The sequence below is a fragment of the Mixia osmundae genome (genome assembly GCF_000708205.1).
Source record: "Mixia osmundae IAM 14324 unplaced genomic scaffold scaffold_6, whole genome shotgun sequence".
NCBI classification, from domain to species: Eukaryota; Fungi; Basidiomycota; class Mixiomycetes; order Mixiales; family Mixiaceae; genus Mixia; species Mixia osmundae.
This window is the reverse complement of record NW_014575558.1, coordinates 1,041,143-1,058,116: the sequence shown is the minus strand read 5'-3', so window position 1 is coordinate 1,058,116 and position 16,974 is coordinate 1,041,143. Positions and strand designations below refer to the sequence as shown.

The window sequence follows — 16,974 nt, the reverse complement described above, 5'->3', positions numbered from 1 at the left end:
CCCTCGTTACACACCCCTCTCCCCCGCTCACACACACCCCTCTCCCTCGTTACACACCCCTCTCCCTCGCTGGTACACACCCCTCTCCCTCGCTCGTACCACGTTTCACACCCCTCTACCCCGCTGGCACCCCTGTCACACGTCACATGCTCGCACTCCGTCGCCATGGCAACTACCCGCCAGTACCGGCTCAAGTGATTGGCTTGATTGGTGTCATCGATCTCAAGCCCTTTCTCGTCAGTGCGCATAAATGTGTGCTCTAGTCAAGCAGTCGCCTGGTCTGATGATGCCATCTATAGCTCAACACACTGACTCGAATGATTGTGCAATAGAATGTCGGTGCAATCGGAGATGCCAGCTTGATGGCTGACAGATTGAGATGATTGCCGCTGTGACCAAGTCACTCAATGTCACAGTCGCAGGAAGCAGGCTGCAAGTCGCCGATGCATATAAGCTGGTAGAGGATCTAGTGTGTATCTGACATCGAGTGTGAGTCAGACAGTGTTATTGCCGAGAGGATGAGTCCAGGATTGACAAGCATCAGTGTGAAGGTGTAGATGCATCTGATGTCATCTTTGACACAGTCTATTCGGAAGATACTCTGATCATGTGCAATGTGCACTGCAAGACGGCCAGCTCAGAGATGTCGAATTGAAAGACGAGAACACATGTAGACAGCTCTTGAGAGTAGAATGACGATTGCCCGGATCTGGTAAGCAGTGCATGCGGGACTGCCAGTCAATGCGACTTGTTTAGAGTCATTGCCGAGATAGACAAGCCCAAGCTGGTAGGGCGCCGATAGACCACGTTGTCATCTTGTGGACAAGTCGAACAGTCTGACGAGCTCCAGCCTGACGTGTTGCCTCGTAGCTAGCCGCCAGTAAGAGATGATTGCTCGCTAGCGTCCCACGCTTCTGACTATCGGCGTTGTGACGCATGATCTGACCATGTCTGAGCGTATCATCAGTGGCAGTAGCTCGCAGTGTCTATAGCTGCTGTCTGCGGCCTGAAGGAAGATAGGCGACGCGACTTGGCGTGATTTGGCAGCTCGTGGCAGTCGTGTCGACTGGACTTTGCAAGGTATGCGTTACTCGACGATACATGATCGGACTGGACGATTGAGCGAGAAGTTGCGAAAGGAAGGTATGGCGGACAGCTGATCGATCTTGATGATTCATGTCGACGATCAGAAAAGATAGCGCCGCTCTGCCATTGTCGAGTAGTGGAATGCCAGGGGATTTCTTCAATTTGCCTTGCCAAAACTCAATGTTGCGTAATTCATGGGAAAGTTATTAATCACCCGAATATCTGATTGGCGTGATTTATCTAGGCGCGTTGGCAGGACATTCGCTTGACCACAGCGACTTTAGCGAAGCCACTCGTACTGTTCAATTGGTCGCATTGCTGCAATTCAATGGTAAGACATCCAGTCGCCACCACTATAACGCCACGCAAGTTGCAGTTTGAGGCATCGCCGCAAGACTCCCTGCACCAATTACGATGGTTCAAAGGAAAGGACAGTCAGCCTGCGCCCTAAACCAAGTGACATCCATGAGATTGTATCTCAGAGCACACTGAAATATCTTCACTCGCAATACCAGCTCAGTCAAAATGCTCGATGCTGCCTGTGTGGCCGGCAGTACGGCTGAAGCAGTATCTTGCGACGGTTGCACAAAGCAATAGTCCCCACGACAGTGTCTAGCGGACCATTGATGCATTGATTGCTCGAGCGGACGTCGGCAGCAGTGGATCGTTCACTGCTGCTGAGTTGCGTATGTAATGTTGACATGATGGTCATCGCTGCGCTCGTCCAAGTGATATGCTCCTTCAGATCATTGCAAGCAATAAGCCACCACTAGCTTTGAAGACTCAAAGACAGGCCTGGCACAGTGTCTGATATATCACACGGCGAGGTGTACGACTGACAGATGGCTTGCTGCTTGTGGTCACCTCTCATCATATCTTTACTGTGCACTTGACATTCTCTAGGGGATAGTCTTCAGATTTGACCGTTCGCCTCGACCATTGCTGTCACTTCCTGGGGCGTTCCTTTCTCCTCGATGAAGGTGCTCAGTTGTTGCTGAAATGTTACATGACGAGTTCAAAATCCTTGGTGCCTTTCGGTTTCAAAGTACCATCGGGAGGATCGAAGAGATCAGAGTCTTCTATTACTTGCAGTGGATGTTTTAGCTTGAGCTGCTGTTTCCAAAAGATAGTCTTCAATTTCGGTTGTTCGCCTCGACCACTGCTGTCACTTTCTGAGGCATTCCTTTGTTCTCGATGAGGAGCTCATTTGTTGCTGGTTTGGTATATGACATATTCAAAAGACCTAGCTACTTTTCGGTTTGTGTGCCATCGGGAAGATGGATGAGATCAAAGACCATGGTTGCTTGCAGCGAATATTCTTCGGCCTGAGCTGCTCGTATGATGTGCATGAAGAGAGGAACATGTATCAATGACGATCTTATGCGCCAGCAAACGTATCGATGTTGTAGATTTGCTTAGTATGCATCCGCTTGACAATGATGACAGCGTGATCTGTCAGCTTGTATTCTCCACTTTACTCGCGCGAAAGGTTTGATGGTGGCTGAGTCTGGATTGCCCTTTTTTGACCAATAATTGGTGATAGCGCGTGACTGGGACATGTCGAGCAGCGAATGCAAAGACCTGGGTAATCACAGAGAGATCAAGAAATGTGACCATTGAGGCTCACCATGCACATGATCCAGCGGCGATGACACCGAAGGATCAAACATGATTGCCGATAAGTACGAGACAAGGAGCGCAAGGCCTGGTCGGTATACGCCATACTGTCGTGTGAAATGCCAGAGGCATGCGGTTTCCGGATGATTGTCACTCTCGCCGTCAGCTTGGAGCTGGCATACGACACTGGCCGAGCTTGTGGAGAGATGTGAAGGCTATGATGCTAGACGACTCCATTGGTTGCAGATCTGCAGGCGCGTGATCAATCGGACAAGGCGCGCAGATCCCCGAACTCGCCCGAGCAGAGATGATTAACACGTCTGTGCTTTTTGTCCCTTGCGCGCCAGTCTTGACCAGCACGACAACACAAGTCCGACACTCTCTTGCGAGGATCCTTGACAGCACTCAGAGATCAGCACGATCGAGGACGAGTAATCTGTGTAGGGAGATGCAGCGAACGAAGAGTCTTGGCCGGCAACATTTGGCTAGTCGTAGTTGCTCCACGCTGTCATCTGGAGGCCTGCTCGCTCGTCAACGACGCTCTGGCGACCACAAAACGAGATCGACATGCCCGTTCAGACCCTTTGCGAAAGCTGTGATGATCTGGATTTAGCTCGAGGCCAGACTCGCAAACTGGCTGATTCGACGGGGAGCTCCTTTTCTATGCGACTAGCTGCGAGAGAAGGACTGCCAATGACCCTTTCGGAACTGTTGAAAACGCTAACGAATATCGGGGGGAGGCGCCTTCACTCGTCGAGGCGAGAATGTGGCCAACAAGAAGACAACAGCCGCTTCAGACGCTCTAATTGGGAACATGCCCGGGACCGCGGCCCTTAGGCAGGGGTGGTGAACTGTCGTCTGATGGGGAATTGCGCGTGAGGTGACNCNAGCGGACGAGCGNANGCCGACGAGATTTGACCTGCTGTGCTCGCGGCCGTCAAGTTGAGGCGCGCTCGGTCGTTCAGACGAGAAGCTGGTCAGCAAGAAGACAACAACCGCCTCTGGATCTTGCTTTGCCNATGAACACTGGAGCCCGGAGGTAGCTTTGCAACCTNTCAGCGANGGATAACNNCAGANGAGGTATNNGCAGCGAACGAAGAGTATCNGCCNGCGNCAAGTGCTCTNCCGNATGNNGCCAGCCTTNGAGGCTTGCTCGCTCGTCGGATCTAGCTCGTGGCTCGACAGCAACACAGCCGACTTACCGGCAGCACTGACAAAAGCAACACCTTCTTTCCTCAGCGCTTACGTCTGCAATGCATCTACATTGTCTCGCTGCTTGGCGAGTCTTCCCTCTCGTGAGGCAAACCAGATCATGCTCCCACGGTAAGCCTCTCGCTGCCCAAGCGATCGCCGGCTGATGTGCAAACAGCACTCATGTCAAATTACATTTTGAGCAGTCGTGGAAGACGTGCTGGCCGTCTTTAGACTGGACGCTGTCGACTACTCATCGCTCAAAGTGCGCCGAAGAGCTATGCGAATATCAAAGAGCATCTTTCAGTCGGTTGCTGCCACAGTCAAGGTAGCGAGCCTAGAAAATGCTCGAATATCCCCATGTCTATCTTATTCTGGCATCTCTTATCTTTCATGATTTTGCATTCCATATTCTCCGCATAGTATCAGGTTGACTTTGTCTGTGAGTGTAACACCGACCTCGCGCGTACCGGCCGCGCGGCTCTCGTTATACGGCAACACAGGCAAGCTTGAAGTCAAACGAGACGCAAAGAAAGCGCGCGGTGATCTGAAAGCATTCCCTCCGAAAGACGCCCATCCCGTCTTTGGAATCCTTGATGACTTTTGCAATGCAACCACAAATTCAGTCGTGCTGTTGCCGCACAGCCGCGTGCGTGCCGCAGAGACGTCCTTGGACTAGGAAAGTAGTAGGGCCGATGGAAAGCGGTTGACCAACAAAGTGTCAGCCTAAAGTCAGCTGTTGGATGCCTCAAGGTGCCCACATCGGGCAGCATGATAGATACACCCGCGAATGACAGGGCACTCATCATGAGCGAGAAAGCAAGAGCGCTCGACATCACTAGGCCGGGCGTCGACCGAAGAGAGCCGACATGATCAGCTCCGTGTAGATCGCCGACGGACGGGCATAAGGCACGCGCGGCCAAAGTCCGACGGAGCTTAGGAATCGCTGACTGATTGCTTACTCCGCACATGTTCGGNACTATCGCGCTTGTCCTCGGTCTTATTATGACTCGAGACACATAAGAAGCNAGGCCGTGAAAGATCTCACCAGCAANCACACTAGNAAGCACACAGGCAAGCAAGCAAAAGAGACACAATGACAAAGCTTATCGTCGTGTTCAATGCTACTAGCCAACAAGGCTCAACCATCATCGAGTCTATCATTCGTGATGACCAACTNTCCCGCCAGTTCAGCATCCGCGCGGTCATGAGCGACCCAGAAGAGCCAGCTGCAGCAGAGCTAGAGGCAAAAGGCATCGAGGTCTATGCGGGCAGTCTNGACGATGTNGAATCAGTCACCGCTGCAGTCGAGGGTGCATTCAGCGTCGTCGGAATGGTACCTATTGCGGATGACAGACTTCAAGCAACGAAGATGAGCAAGCAACCAAGTAGACAATGCCGCTATCGTCAAAGCCAGCAAAGTAGGCAGCCACCACAAAGCTCTCGCGCGCCCATTGAAGCCCGCGCTTGGCGAGCCGCTCGTCAGTTCTTGATGTAGACAACCATCTGCTGCAGCTCATGTCGAATCAGTCGTCTGCTACCACTCGCCTCGAGACAGTCAGCCAGCATTTGCTGGATCACATATCGCAGCCAGGAGTATATCTTCGCGGGAACGACGGATACGCTCAGTCGGCTTAGACGGCCACTATGAACGTGTAAGACAGCTCGCTGTCCACCCAGGCAGCTCGTTGTCCTCTACGACAATAGCCACTGCTCGCTGTGTATGTGCTGTAGAGTCTTTCGACTTTTCAATCAATATCAATTGCAAAAGCGATGTTTTTTTGCTTAGCCCCATACTCGAAGTAATATGCATTGCAGCTTGTAATGAATGCAATATACGAGACGTTGCAGTAACGAAGCTTCGAGCTAGCATAGCAATACATATCCTACATTTGGTAAAAACAGCGGTCACGGGCTATGCGCCAGACATGGCTCAATGGACGAGTGTCAGGTCTGGCTCATAACCTGTAAGTCTTTTCTACAGGCCGCGAAGCCATGCACCTCGCGCTCGCTTGCTATGCTGCGGTCTCCTTCATTTTGACGCAATCGTCGTCGGCAGTTGCCGAGTTTTCTTTGCCGTTCAATATGAGGTATATGTATTTATTCTGTGGCTTTCCACACTCGCGCGTGTAGATCAGTGGTAGATCACAGGCCTCCTATGTTTTGATAGCCTGGGGTCCGGAGTTCAAACCTCCGTTCGCGTCACTTTTTGGCCCACTCGCGCGTGTCGCTCCTTCTTTTGGTCGTCACTGAGCAGTGGAACATACGCAGCGGTGACTGCTGGCTTTTTGCAAGGCTCCATTCGGAGCTGGATGTTGCCAATTTCGACGCGCCAAAGTTCATTTCGCGCTTGCCGGCTCAACGCTTAACGATGGGCGATGACTTACCCGAATAGCCTGTGATACCTTTTGTGCTACACACTTCCTCACATATCAGCATCGATGCAGCGATCCGACGGCGCATTGCATCTATGTACCAGTCTTGCTCCACACTGTCCGCTGGAATATCCTGCGATGATTAGTCCATATTCTGTTGGGCTTCGTCAGCATGACCCTCCGGCCTCAGACTCGTGGAAGTCTCAGTATGACACAATTTCATCAGCTATGTTCAGTCTGCACCCGAAAACTGCCGAGCGAAAGCTTGCTTGCATCTGCCGCATACTGTCTCGGAAGTGGAAGCCGGCGACCGGCCTGCTCGGCTGACCCATACAAACGTAGTCATTGTCTGCCTTTGCTGACGTAGCATCTTGGCAATGTGCATGACACTCTATGCAGCTGCGCGAGCAATAAAGACAAGCTGCCGATGGCTTATTACTTGACCCGTCCGAACGACAGGAGCGACAGTCCGAATAGCTCCCATCAGACAAGAGAGCCTGCCTGGTTATATCAGTCTCGAGACACTCGTGATCGTGCAACAGGCAAGAGGCTCGATCATGCGCGCCGTAAGCAAGACCAGTCGTGTGACCTTTGCGGTCAACCATGCCAGTGGAGCCGCATGTCGGCTCATGCTAGATCCACGTCATGAAAACTTACAGATCAACGTCATGCGGAAAGCCGATCGACAAAGTCAGGGATGTGTCATTCGACCATCTGTCACGATTGTCGTGACACGCGAAAATCCCCCAAATCTCGAGCAGAATTCGCTGCAAGGATGACCATCGTTTTGCCTGCCCTCGCACTCTGGGTGAGCATGCTCATCGGCTCGAGCAGCGCTCCAGTCTCGAAATATAGCTATTGCTGGATGATCACCGCTGGGTCGACTCACTGTCCTCGAATTCCGCAAAGTCTCAATGCTGCTTTTGCGGTACCAATTATGCCTCGTCTGGACTTTTCAAAAGCTGTCATCTTTGCAGAGCTCTTTCCTTTTCTCCATTTTGAAAGCGCCAGCGCGGATTGTGCAAGCCTCTCCGTCGATCGGACCAAACAACGAGAGCTGATACAGTCCGGTAGCACGAACAGCCCCGTTTTCGCAAGGTGGATTGCAAAGCAATCCGCACAGTGGTCAGACCGGACGAGCACCGCCTTGATCTGACGATAGGCATAAGGATGGATGTCCAAAGCGACGGCTCGCCAGCTGGTGACATCATCCGCGGTTGTTGCACGGCAAAGTTGTCCGTTGCCGTGACGGTCAACGTACTCAACAGTGGGTCCTCAGGGCGCCACAAATTTTCAACAGGCTGACGCATATACAGATGAGGTTAGATTTCAGGAGCGCTCGGCAACGTTGGTGTGCGATCCTCAGAAGCTAAACAGCGCGTCTCGAACGCGTTGCCAACGTTACTTTCCAGTACCCTGTTCGTCAGTCGTGCTCTCTTCCTGATCGATGCTCACGTACGCAGACGAGAGCGGATGCCAGATGCCATTTTATCAATGCGCAGTTCAGCCTCTTCGCCGCGAATCAGAGCGATGTATTGATCCGACATCGATATTACGATAATGCATTTCGAGTCAAATTTTGACATACATCTCTGAAGATTCGTTAACAGGCCAGACAGGATTCGTCGGCAGATTTTTCTCCGGCGGGCTAACGTTCGGCAGCAGATCACAGCGCATCGAAACGTCTTGGCCAGGTACCTGACGTGTCGGCGGCGTTCGTATTCGTGCGGCAGATATCAGCTGACCGAGAAGTCGATTGACGTGCCTTGCCACAGGAAGGGCTGTGTCCATCTGACGTCTTCTTCGCGGCCGAAATCTTGCACCAAGTCAGCATGTCCTCCAGCGCGAAGAATCAGGCCTACCCGGCGGAGGAGGAAACAGGTTGGCTCGATTACAGCCCGGACGGTAAAAGTCCGGCGTGCACTGCAAGCGAGCGGTCGCCCTGGGTACAAACGGTGGATTGTAAATGCGCTCTGTACCGCCACGTCAGTGAGCCTCCCTGATCAGCTGATCCGACTTGCGACTATTCAAAGCAAGCGTCGGATAGCTCGTGATGACGAGCGCGCAACATGCAGCATCTGTGAGTGCAAGCTGTGAGCGAACGCAAAGAGGCACACACAATGGATCCCTACAATCGTTCGAATTGATTGGTCGGGCGTATGCGATAATTCTCGCCTTGGAGACCATCTCTTTAGTGTTTGGCAGTTCTGATACTTTCGTGAATCGGGCACTAGCGCCCCACCCAGTGACAGTTGCGATCGACCATTGCACACGCACTGTTGGATCGCTCAGCGTTGTTTCCTGGACGACGAGTTCGACTCTTCTGCGTGGCCGTCAGCGGTCGACGATGACAAGCGAGCAAATGACATGCTCTGTGCGCATTCTGTCCAGCTTCACGCTCTGGAATTGGAGCGCAAAGCCGGGCGTGATGGCAACAGACGCCCGGTAGGTCGCAGTGAGGATCCAGTCGTGGGTGATATAAGCTGGGACATAGTCGCTTATCACCGCTGAGCGTGCGACAGCGATCAGGCTGATCAGTCCAAACCACGATCCTTTGCGCATCCTGGGCTGAGCAACGAGAGGGGGAGATCCCGTTTCGGTACAGGTATCGTACAGGGAGCTGAAGCGTCTCTGCTACACGACGCAAGATAGCGTCGGTTGGATACTTACTGTCTGTCGAATGGAAAGTCTGCCCAGGAAAGCTCTCCGTGCTCTGTCCAGAGACACATATCGTCGGGCGATATATCTGAGCGTGTGATGAGAAGTTGTTTGCCAGTCCCGATGAGACAGCTGACCTGGAGTGGGAGGCCAGAGTGACTCGCGATTGCAGCCCGGTCGATGGAAGTCTGGCGTACAGACGAGCCTGCCGGTTGGAGCTACGTCGGGAATGGGGACAACGGTTCGAGTATCGAGATAGACCTGGAAGATGCTCGTCATGCGTAAAACGCAACAGAGAGCGTCTTCTCCTTCAGGTCAACGCCCGGCAAGTAGCAATTTGATGCTGCTCACGTTGAGCCGAATTGAGCGGACGAGCGTAGACGTCGGCCCAAATGGTGACGACGGTATGCTTCGGGTTTTGTGTCACTTGGGGCCTTGAACAGCTGGCGTGGACCCCTTGGGTGTTGAGCTATATAGCGTGTCAGATGCATGCACCTGCGCGCCGCCGACGGCGATGCTCACAAAGTTGATGCTATAGCCTGCCTCTTCATGCACAATCATAAGGTCGAGGTGTCTGGAAAGCTCGTGAGCCGGAGGAGCGAGCATGGGCGATGAGACTCACTCGCGGCGCTCATCGACCGGTTTCTGCCAGCCACCTGATTGACCAGCGGTAAGCAAGTCTTTGCTGATCGAATGATGCAAGCGCACTGTCGAATACGAGATGGATATTGCGCTGCAGTTGACAGATTCCCGAATAGACTGGATAGAGTCGCCACTCGTCGCCGCCAGACTGGGCAAACACGATAAGAATGAAGTTGGCGATGAGGAGCCAGCCTGAAGGCAGGAGCATCGGCATGCCGGACAGGCTAGCTGGAAGAGTGTGTCGCGGTCAGCTACGAGAGGAGGAGTGCACTCATGCTGAAACGTAGCGACGAAGAGGAGCGAGCAATGACAAGCAGACATGCAAGCGACTGGATACAGGGTTATGTTGGACCTGGACGGACGGATGGACTAGACTTCGACAGACGAAACTTTCTTGCGCAGATCATCGACTTCTTTGTCGCCCCTTGCCGGAGCCGGATCTTCCTCCGACTCTGGGAGGGCGGTCGCGTCTGATGCCTTGGTGGCCCCTCGTTGCAGGCGCTGAGTGGCGGTGACGGCAGAAATGGTCGAGCGCCACGTCCTTCTGGCATTCCAGTTCTCGCGTAGACCATGGGAAAGATCGTGTTCGTCCGAAGGGCTGTGCTCATTGAGCCACTGGACGCAATGGTAAGCACGAGCAGGATGTATGAGCTCGCATGCGATTTGCCTTGTGCTTCAGAACTTGGTCGGCCGTATAGCGATCTTTCGGATCAGGCTTGATGAGACACATGATGAAATCCTTGGCTGCTCGTCCGGGTGAGCGAGTGCGTCTGGCAAGCGCGACGATGGGTACCTTCATCGCTGACGTTCTTCCAGTAGCGCGCGTGGAATTCAACCTTGGCACGGGTAGTTTCCTCGAGCAGCTCTTGTCGATCCGTCGCGCGGAACGGTGTGTAGCCGCAGAGAAGGGTGTAAGTGATCACACTGAGCATGGCCGTCAGCGGGAAAGGCGAGCGGCTCGCAGGCGGCTCACCCGATTGACCAGAGATCGACGGCCTTGCCGTGGCCGACCTTGTTGAGGACTTCGGGCGCAGCATAGCCTGGACTGCCACAGACGGTCGTGAGCACTTCCTCTTCGCTGTGCAGATGCTTTGCGATGCCAAAGTCGGCAATGACGAGCGAGGAGTCGGGTGCGCGTGTGCGGTAGAGCAAGTTCTCTGGCTTCAGGTCACGGTGGACGATCTGATGAGAATGCAGATAAGCGACACCGGCCTGTCGTGCTTGTCAGCTCGTGCTGCAGATCATCCGGTGAACGCTCACGAGAGTGGCTTTGATGCAGCTGATGGCGTCCTTCTCGGTGAACTTGCCCTTTTCGCAGATGCGATCAAACAGTTCGCCACCGCTGGCAATCTCAAAAGTGAGGTAGTATTTATCCTTTGACTCGAACCAGTCGTATAGCTTGACGATATTGGGATGATTGAGGCCTTTGAGGACATCCATCTCATCGTAGACGATCGATTCTTGGCCGCGGACGATCTTCTTCTTGATACACTTTACAGCGACTTCGATCTCCTCGTAGCCCTCGTCGGCCTCTTTCGAGGGTTGATGCTCGCCCTTGGCAGCCTGCTCCTTGTCGGCGTGCGAATCGTTGGACGAATGGGACTTTGGACGCTTCCAGACAGCCTTTTTGACTTCGCCAAACGTACCTTCACCGAGGATAGTGAGGAATTTGTAGTTTGCCTTCTTAGCATAGCTCTCCGGCTGCGAGCCCGCATGTCAGCTTGGCTCAAGCGCGTCCGAACAAAGCCAGGCGAGGGTGATTGCGATGGGGATCAGCTCGAGCAGAGCGGCGATGGTAGGCTTTGCTTGAAACTGTGCTGCTACAGCGATGCCGAGCAGCATGAGAGAAGTACCATCGTCGCGAGAGTGAGGTCGGTGTGCAAGATTGATAGAGCCAAATCTGACGTGCCTGTTTCTGCAGCAGGTTGGAGAAGCCCATGATGAGGTGGGAACAGGTGATGCGAGCTTATACGGGGCGAAAGGATTCCCTAGTGGCCTGCCCGCACGGCTGAACGGTTGAGCGATAGCGTTTGGCTATCGCCGCAATTTGCGCGCTTCTACGGCGGCGCTGTTGCGCAAGGAAGCGTCGTTGACCTGCGAGTCCTCTCTGTCGCGGATGGTGAGGCGTGTACGCTGTCTAGGCTGATGCCCTTTGAGCGCAACGTTGCGTCATCGTCGGTGGATGAGGTCACCGCAGCGGCAGCAGCAAGCAACGCGCCAAGCAGCACCGTCACCGTCACCGTCACCGTCACCACCATCACCGTCCCCGGATCGAGCCTCGACAGACGGCCATGGACATCAGATGTACGTGCGCAGCGAGCAGAACACTGAGACTGGCCGGTATGCTGGCCACGAGACAATGCAGTCCGATACAACGCAGGTTGTTCTCTGCTACCCCGCTGGTCACCAATAGTGCCGTCTTCTCCAAGCAGCAGCTGGACCAGCTCGAACAGCAAGGCTACTTCAAGGACCGACACCACGAGCGAGGACTGTACTACATTCGCTGGCCGCCGAATCACGCTCGTGCGACTGAGAGACCGATCTTGCTTGTCTCTTACGTGCCACAGCCGCCGACTGATCTGAGCGATCCTACTCTGCTCGGCTCGCTAGACTATCCGCCCGAGCTCAAACCATCAGCAGATCGGGCACACGATGACACGCCGCTCGACCAGCTCAGGATCGCGCCAGGCTCGTTTCATGACAATCCTGATTTCATCAATGTCGTCCATGCTATCGTGTCTGGCGCGATCTACGAGGACGAGGTGATGAAGGTGAGAGCGGAGATGGCAGCAGAGGGTTGGCTACATCTGCTAGGTGCGTCTCTTGCCCCCAATGATGCACTTGCGAGCTCGATAGTGACTGACACGTTTGACGCCAGACGAGAGGAATCCGCCGCCACTGAACCGAGCAGGCGAGCCAGACGACATCATCGCCACCACGCTCGTCCAGCAGGGCAAGCTCGTCAGGGAGTCTTATGAGCCCATGCCGTCCTATCGGGTGCACACGCGTGATGGCTTCCTCACCTTGCCAGAGTCGCTCCACAAGTCTGTCCTGCATGGCATCCGCGTCGCTCGATCTATCATCGCCGATGCCAAGACAGACAGCGGATGAGGTCACCCTATACGCTTGTTGTAGACTCTTCTGCCCGTCAGAGAGCCCAGCCTGATGATGGAGAGGGAGCCGCTTACCGCTTACCCCGCGCGCGCGCGCGCGCATTTGCTCCTCTTTGAAGCTTGCCCTGCCCTTCGATGATGCGGCGCCGGCTCGGTCGGCAAGCAGCATGACCGTGGATACATAGCGAGCGACATGTCGGCACTCATTGTCAACCCGGCAGTGCCGAGCACGATGCAGAAGCTGCTCGAGTACGCAGGCAGTCCGGGACCGCTGCCGTTGCCCATCGAGCTCGTCCTCGACTGCTCGTCGCCTATGCTGCTCTGGCTCAGCAGCAGCACGCTCGGCATGCTCAGAGACGCTCTCGCCTCGCCGGGTCAGCCTGACAGGCACCTGCAGCAGTGTGTCCGAGCTGATCACGTTGGGCGTTGACAGGCATCAGGGCAAGCCACATAGAGTCTTTCACCTTTCGAGCAGGCCAATCCACTCGGGTCGTGCCTGCACAGATCACAAGCGTTCTGTCGAGCCATGCAAAGCACAAGCCTCCCGGTGACCCCCGCCAAATTCATACACTGGCGCTCTACGAGACAGTCTCTGTCGAGGAAGCAGAGACGTTCTACGCCTCTCTGAGCGGCCTCGAGACGCTCATCCTCAGAGGTTGCTGGGGAGGTGTCTTCAACCATCTCCCGCGCTACTCTGAGCCCATCCACTTTGCGCCTCGGGAGCGTCTCGCAGTCAACGCTGCCAGTGCTTGCGTTGGTGGCAGCGCGGACGATGCCAGCATTATACCCCGGTCGGCCTCACAGATCGATCTCGACACTTACAGAGCAAATCCTCGCAAAGGCTCGTCCGCACATCTCGAGCGGATCGAGGATATACCCGAGATAGCGCCCATGCCGCCCTCGATGATTCACATGATCAGCGAAGAAAACGTGGCTGAGGAATATCGCATAGAGCGGTCCAGCTCGTCAAACGGTCTCCCTGCACCCGAGCCGCTCTCGAGGCTAGCCATGCTGGATCCCACCCCGCCTGTTCCAGCTATCACGACAGCAGACTTGTCCACAAGGGCGGGTCCTATTGCAATACCGATCGCTATCAGTCCAAAGGTCGTGGCGCAGGGCGGCTATGCCACCTTTGGCCATACCAGAGTGACTTCTGGACCTGGTGCGCCGACGGGGGCACTGGCAGATCTGCTCGGCAGCTCGTGGGGCTCCTCACCGCGAGACTCGCCTTTCACCTCGCCCGACGTGAGGCCCTTCGATCAGCAGCCCCTGCCCCTTTCGTCGTTTGCACCCATGCCCACCCAACACTGGCATGTAAAGCATCTAGAGATCGTCAGGCCAGAACGGGACGGTGGACCAGCTTGTGCGGCTTGGTTCGAGCGCGGAGTCGTGTGGTCTCAGATTGAAACGCTGCATGTCGAAGGTATCGACGAGAGCGCCATCGCTGCCATCGTAAAAGGCTACAATGTCAGTTCGACGCCGCGATCTGCTGCTTTCTCTTACTGATGGAGATTTTTGACGGCAGACGATGAAGGCTCCTCCCCAGCTCGTATCGCTACACCTTCAGCTGTCATTCATTCTTGCGCCACAGCTCTTGACAAAGCTTATTGATGCGATCCCATCAACTGCTCTCGAAACAGTTGCGATCACGTGGATATCTCACGATGCTTTGCAACCAACGTTGCTCGATTCAATGGCGACACAGTGGCCAAACGTGCTCGACCTTGACTTGCGTCTCGGCGGTCCCGGCGCGCAGACCACGATGGAAGCCGAAGCTGCAGGCCGCAAGGGTGTCGATTGGGCAAGCCGGAAACGAACATGGGACGAGCTTGCAGGAGCGCTCGGTCAGTTCCAACGTCTCGAGACGCTCAGCATCAACCATTTCCCGACCGAATCGAGTGTCAGCTCTGCGCCCAAAGGGTCGGCGGCTCGTGGTCGTCGGAGGGCGCCATCACCGCCTCCAGTCAGACGTAATAAAGCAGCGACAGACAAGACGCAGAAGGATTTGCTCATCGCGGCTGCTCAAAAAGTTGCTATCAGAAGCAAGACACTCAAGCTTGTCCGATTCACTGCGCCCGTCACTGGCAAATGGCTGTCGGTCGACTTTCAGCGTGATGCAAGTAGCGGTACGCTGACAGGCGTCCGCGAAATTTGGGACCTCGACGAAAAAGCCGAGGCCGAGAAAAAGGCGACAGAGGCGGCTCACGCTCATGAAATCGAGTTTTTCGAAGAGGAATGACGCATCGGGCGCATCCGTACAGCATCACCGCTCACACCAGCAAGATCTAATTGTCGAATGTCTGTGTCTCTGTGTTGTCAAATTATGCATCGCCCGCCGAACTATGCGCCTAGCAAGTCCTGCAAGACCTTGTAGGTCGTTCCCGCCGGATGTGCTCCCCTGTCCATGCCAGGATTCAGCACGTACCCTGCTGTCGACGACTGAGTGGCCACGTACAGATTAGTGATGAACAAGCTGACGAGCTGCGATGGCACGCGATCAAAGTAGGGCGCTACAAAGTCACATTCGCCGTGGAGACCGATCCGAGGTTTCGTCTTGCGCTCATCTTGCGCGAGGAGCTCTGTTGGACTTGCAAAGTCGAGCAACGCCGTATCGTCGGCCATGAAGACGTGCGAGAACTTGTAGACGCCTGCGCAGATGACAACGGGCACGAGATGCGCCTTGGCGATGCGGCAAATGGGCAGAGCGCCCGTATGAGCCACGAAGGAACCATCTGCGAGGACATTGTGCGCGCCGAGAATGACTTTGGAAACGCGAGACATGAGAGCAAAGACGGCGGCATCTGGTAAAAGCACAGTGTCGATGCCGGCGTTGGAAAGCGCAAGCGCCATCGATCGCCCCGTGAAGCTGGCCACAAGTCAGCACGCGTATGAATCGACGCTGTCGACCTACGAGGGCGCGCTCTCTGCCACTACGACTGTGAAGCGTCGCTTCTTGGCATGAGCGGTCTTGAGAAATGTCTCGACTGTCTTTGAGTGCGCAAGGGTCAGAATGATTTCGCTGAACGACATGTGAGCCATTGCGAATCTTTCGCAGAGAGTTCGCTGTACGCACGACGAATGGATGTGGTCAGGAGCCTGCGCGCCAATGTTCTCTGCAGATGTCTCGACCTCGTCCAGCAAATCCGTGATGGCGTCGCAAAACACCGGCTTGAGCTGCTCAATGCGCTTGTCAAACGCACGACTCTCTGCTCTTTGCGGCCCCTGCGAGCTCTGGAGGGGGTCGAGACTGGTGCTGGAAGAAGACAACTCGGCGCGCGGACTTTTGGACGTGGTGGCCTCGATGTGATCAGGAGGCCCGAATGCCTCGCTTGAGTGATTGCGCGAGAAAAAGCCACGTTTGAGCTCGTTTGCATTGAGCTGGGACAGGTCAACCGACGAGTGAGAGGGCGAGAAGCCAGTGTGACGAGGCGTTGTCGACGTTGAGATATCGCTGGCCGGAGCATGATCACGGTGTCCGAGCAAGTCAAAGAGCGAATGCGTGCTACCCGCAGAGCCCTTGATTTGCGTCAGAGCAGACTTGCTGGCGCTGTTGGTCACGCTGGGTGCCTTGCTGATGGGCGAAGCTTGCATCGAGACGGGTGAGGACACATGCTCTTCTGTAGTCGTCTGCGCGAGCGGCAGCGCCTCGAGATGGCCAGCCAGTGCCGTCGAATACTCCTCTTGGATGTTGCGTACGACTCGAAGGAGGACGTTGTTGAGCACGAGTTCACGCTGCTTGCCGGCTGCCTTGTCTAGCTGTGCGCCTACGGCACGCAGGATCGAGACGAGCTCGTCGAGGGAGTCAAACGAGCTTGAGCTGACAACGAGGTGTAAGAGCCGTATGAGCGTGGTCGCTAGCTGGTAGCTGCCCAAAACCTGCCGTCTGCTCAGCGAACGAGCATACACATCTAGTGCCGTGTCTGTCGCTGGCGGGAGTGCAGTCATATGAGCTCCTCTGGCCTTGCTCACATGCAAAATCGTCTGCGCCGTCAGCTCGGAATCGCGTCTGTACGTCCAATCGCTGTCGATCAATCAATCGATCACTTTTTCGATCGATCGAGGTGTACCTAGGTCGCGCGCACTGCCCTCTCGTGCGATTCTGTCAGCTTGACCGGCTGCAAACTCCGCTGATGCCTGTCCTTGACCTGATTCCACCAATGCCGAGACAAGTTCCAACGTTTCCAGACACGGCCACATCTTCAACGCCATTCCGTGCGTCACAGAAGCTCCGTATTTGTTCCCTTCGGTGTTTTGTCCGCGTTAAGCCGACTAGACACGTTCGAGCGAGGCGA

The 16,974-nt window shown here is 55.0% G+C and overlaps 11 protein-coding genes across 11 annotated transcripts; 7 read left to right on the top strand and 4 right to left on the bottom strand.

Moving 5' to 3' along the window:
- Positions 1-3,344: 3,344 nt before the first annotated feature.
- L969DRAFT_88632 (uncharacterized protein) lies at positions 3,345-3,867 on the top strand (the record flags this gene model as incomplete). Its single annotated transcript, XM_014712223.1, has 1 exon — positions 3,345-3,867. A coding segment is annotated over one exon (165 nt), but the record flags the coding sequence as incomplete, so codon positions are not given.
- On the top strand, positions 3,484-4,265 carry L969DRAFT_88628 (uncharacterized protein). The gene is given in 3 exon segments (XM_014712222.1): positions 3,484-3,559; positions 3,579-4,026; positions 4,073-4,265. 2 exon segments carry the CDS (start codon positions 3,833-3,835, stop codon positions 4,224-4,226), a joined length of 348 nt encoding a protein of 115 aa, XP_014567708.1. The 5' UTR covers positions 3,484-3,559; positions 3,579-3,832; the 3' UTR covers positions 4,227-4,265.
- L969DRAFT_88626 (uncharacterized protein) lies at positions 4,256-4,738 on the bottom strand (the record flags this gene model as incomplete). Its single annotated transcript, XM_014712221.1, is given in 2 exon segments — positions 4,256-4,454; positions 4,470-4,738. A coding segment is annotated over 1 exon segment (214 nt), but the record flags the coding sequence as incomplete, so codon positions are not given.
- Positions 4,739-4,990: 252 nt separating this feature from the next.
- On the top strand, positions 4,991-5,748 carry L969DRAFT_95290 (uncharacterized protein; the record flags this gene model as incomplete). The annotated part of the gene is made up of 3 exons (XM_014712220.1): positions 4,991-5,375; positions 5,425-5,615; positions 5,713-5,748. The coding sequence occupies 3 exons, from the start codon at positions 4,991-4,993 to the stop codon at positions 5,746-5,748; spliced, it is 612 nt and encodes a 203-aa protein (XP_014567706.1).
- Positions 5,749-6,781: 1,033 nt separating this feature from the next.
- L969DRAFT_516238 (uncharacterized protein) lies at positions 6,782-7,575 on the top strand. Its single transcript, XM_014712219.1, has one exon. It carries the CDS (start codon positions 6,967-6,969, stop codon positions 7,423-7,425), a length of 459 nt encoding a protein of 152 aa, XP_014567705.1. The 5' UTR covers positions 6,782-6,966; the 3' UTR covers positions 7,426-7,575.
- L969DRAFT_95289 (uncharacterized protein) lies at positions 7,440-7,852 on the top strand (the record flags this gene model as incomplete). Its single annotated transcript, XM_014712218.1, has 2 exons — positions 7,440-7,526; positions 7,733-7,852. 2 exons carry the CDS (start codon positions 7,440-7,442, stop codon positions 7,850-7,852), a joined length of 207 nt encoding a protein of 68 aa, XP_014567704.1.
- A 153-nt stretch (positions 7,853-8,005) lies between these two features.
- On the bottom strand, positions 8,006-9,851 carry L969DRAFT_625842 (uncharacterized protein; the record flags this gene model as incomplete). Its single annotated transcript, XM_014712217.1, has 11 exons — positions 9,636-9,851; positions 9,550-9,583; positions 9,450-9,501; positions 9,279-9,396; positions 9,065-9,229; positions 8,940-9,015; positions 8,641-8,832; positions 8,402-8,592; positions 8,291-8,347; positions 8,132-8,242; positions 8,006-8,085 (listed from the first exon to the last, which is right to left on the bottom strand). The coding sequence occupies exons 1-11, from the start codon at positions 9,781-9,783 to the stop codon at positions 8,006-8,008; spliced, it is 1,224 nt and encodes a 407-aa protein (XP_014567703.1). The 5' UTR covers positions 9,784-9,851.
- Positions 9,680-11,425, bottom strand: L969DRAFT_625794 (uncharacterized protein; the record flags this gene model as incomplete). Its single annotated transcript, XM_014712216.1, has 6 exons — positions 9,680-10,184; positions 10,237-10,313; positions 10,363-10,493; positions 10,543-10,781; positions 10,830-11,270; positions 11,423-11,425. 6 exons carry the CDS (start codon positions 11,423-11,425, stop codon positions 9,939-9,941), a joined length of 1,137 nt encoding a protein of 378 aa, XP_014567702.1. The 3' UTR covers positions 9,680-9,938.
- An 84-nt stretch (positions 11,426-11,509) lies between these two features.
- Positions 11,510-12,680, top strand: L969DRAFT_95286 (uncharacterized protein; the record flags this gene model as incomplete). Its single annotated transcript, XM_014712215.1, has 4 exons — positions 11,510-11,514; positions 11,597-11,873; positions 11,999-12,383; positions 12,448-12,680. The coding sequence occupies 4 exons, from the start codon at positions 11,510-11,512 to the stop codon at positions 12,678-12,680; spliced, it is 900 nt and encodes a 299-aa protein (XP_014567701.1).
- Positions 12,674-15,134, top strand: L969DRAFT_516335 (uncharacterized protein). The gene is made up of 3 exons (XM_014712214.1): positions 12,674-13,056; positions 13,116-14,149; positions 14,208-15,134. The coding sequence occupies exons 1-3, from the start codon at positions 12,876-12,878 to the stop codon at positions 14,919-14,921; spliced, it is 1,929 nt and encodes a 642-aa protein (XP_014567700.1). The 5' UTR covers positions 12,674-12,875; the 3' UTR covers positions 14,922-15,134.
- On the bottom strand, positions 15,017-16,639 carry L969DRAFT_99370 (uncharacterized protein). Its single transcript, XM_014712213.1, has 3 exons — positions 15,756-16,639; positions 15,594-15,701; positions 15,017-15,548 (listed from the first exon to the last, which is right to left on the bottom strand). Exons 1-3 carry the CDS (start codon positions 16,625-16,627, stop codon positions 15,023-15,025), a joined length of 1,506 nt encoding a protein of 501 aa, XP_014567699.1. The 5' UTR covers positions 16,628-16,639; the 3' UTR covers positions 15,017-15,022.
- Positions 16,640-16,974: the final 335 nt, after the last annotated feature.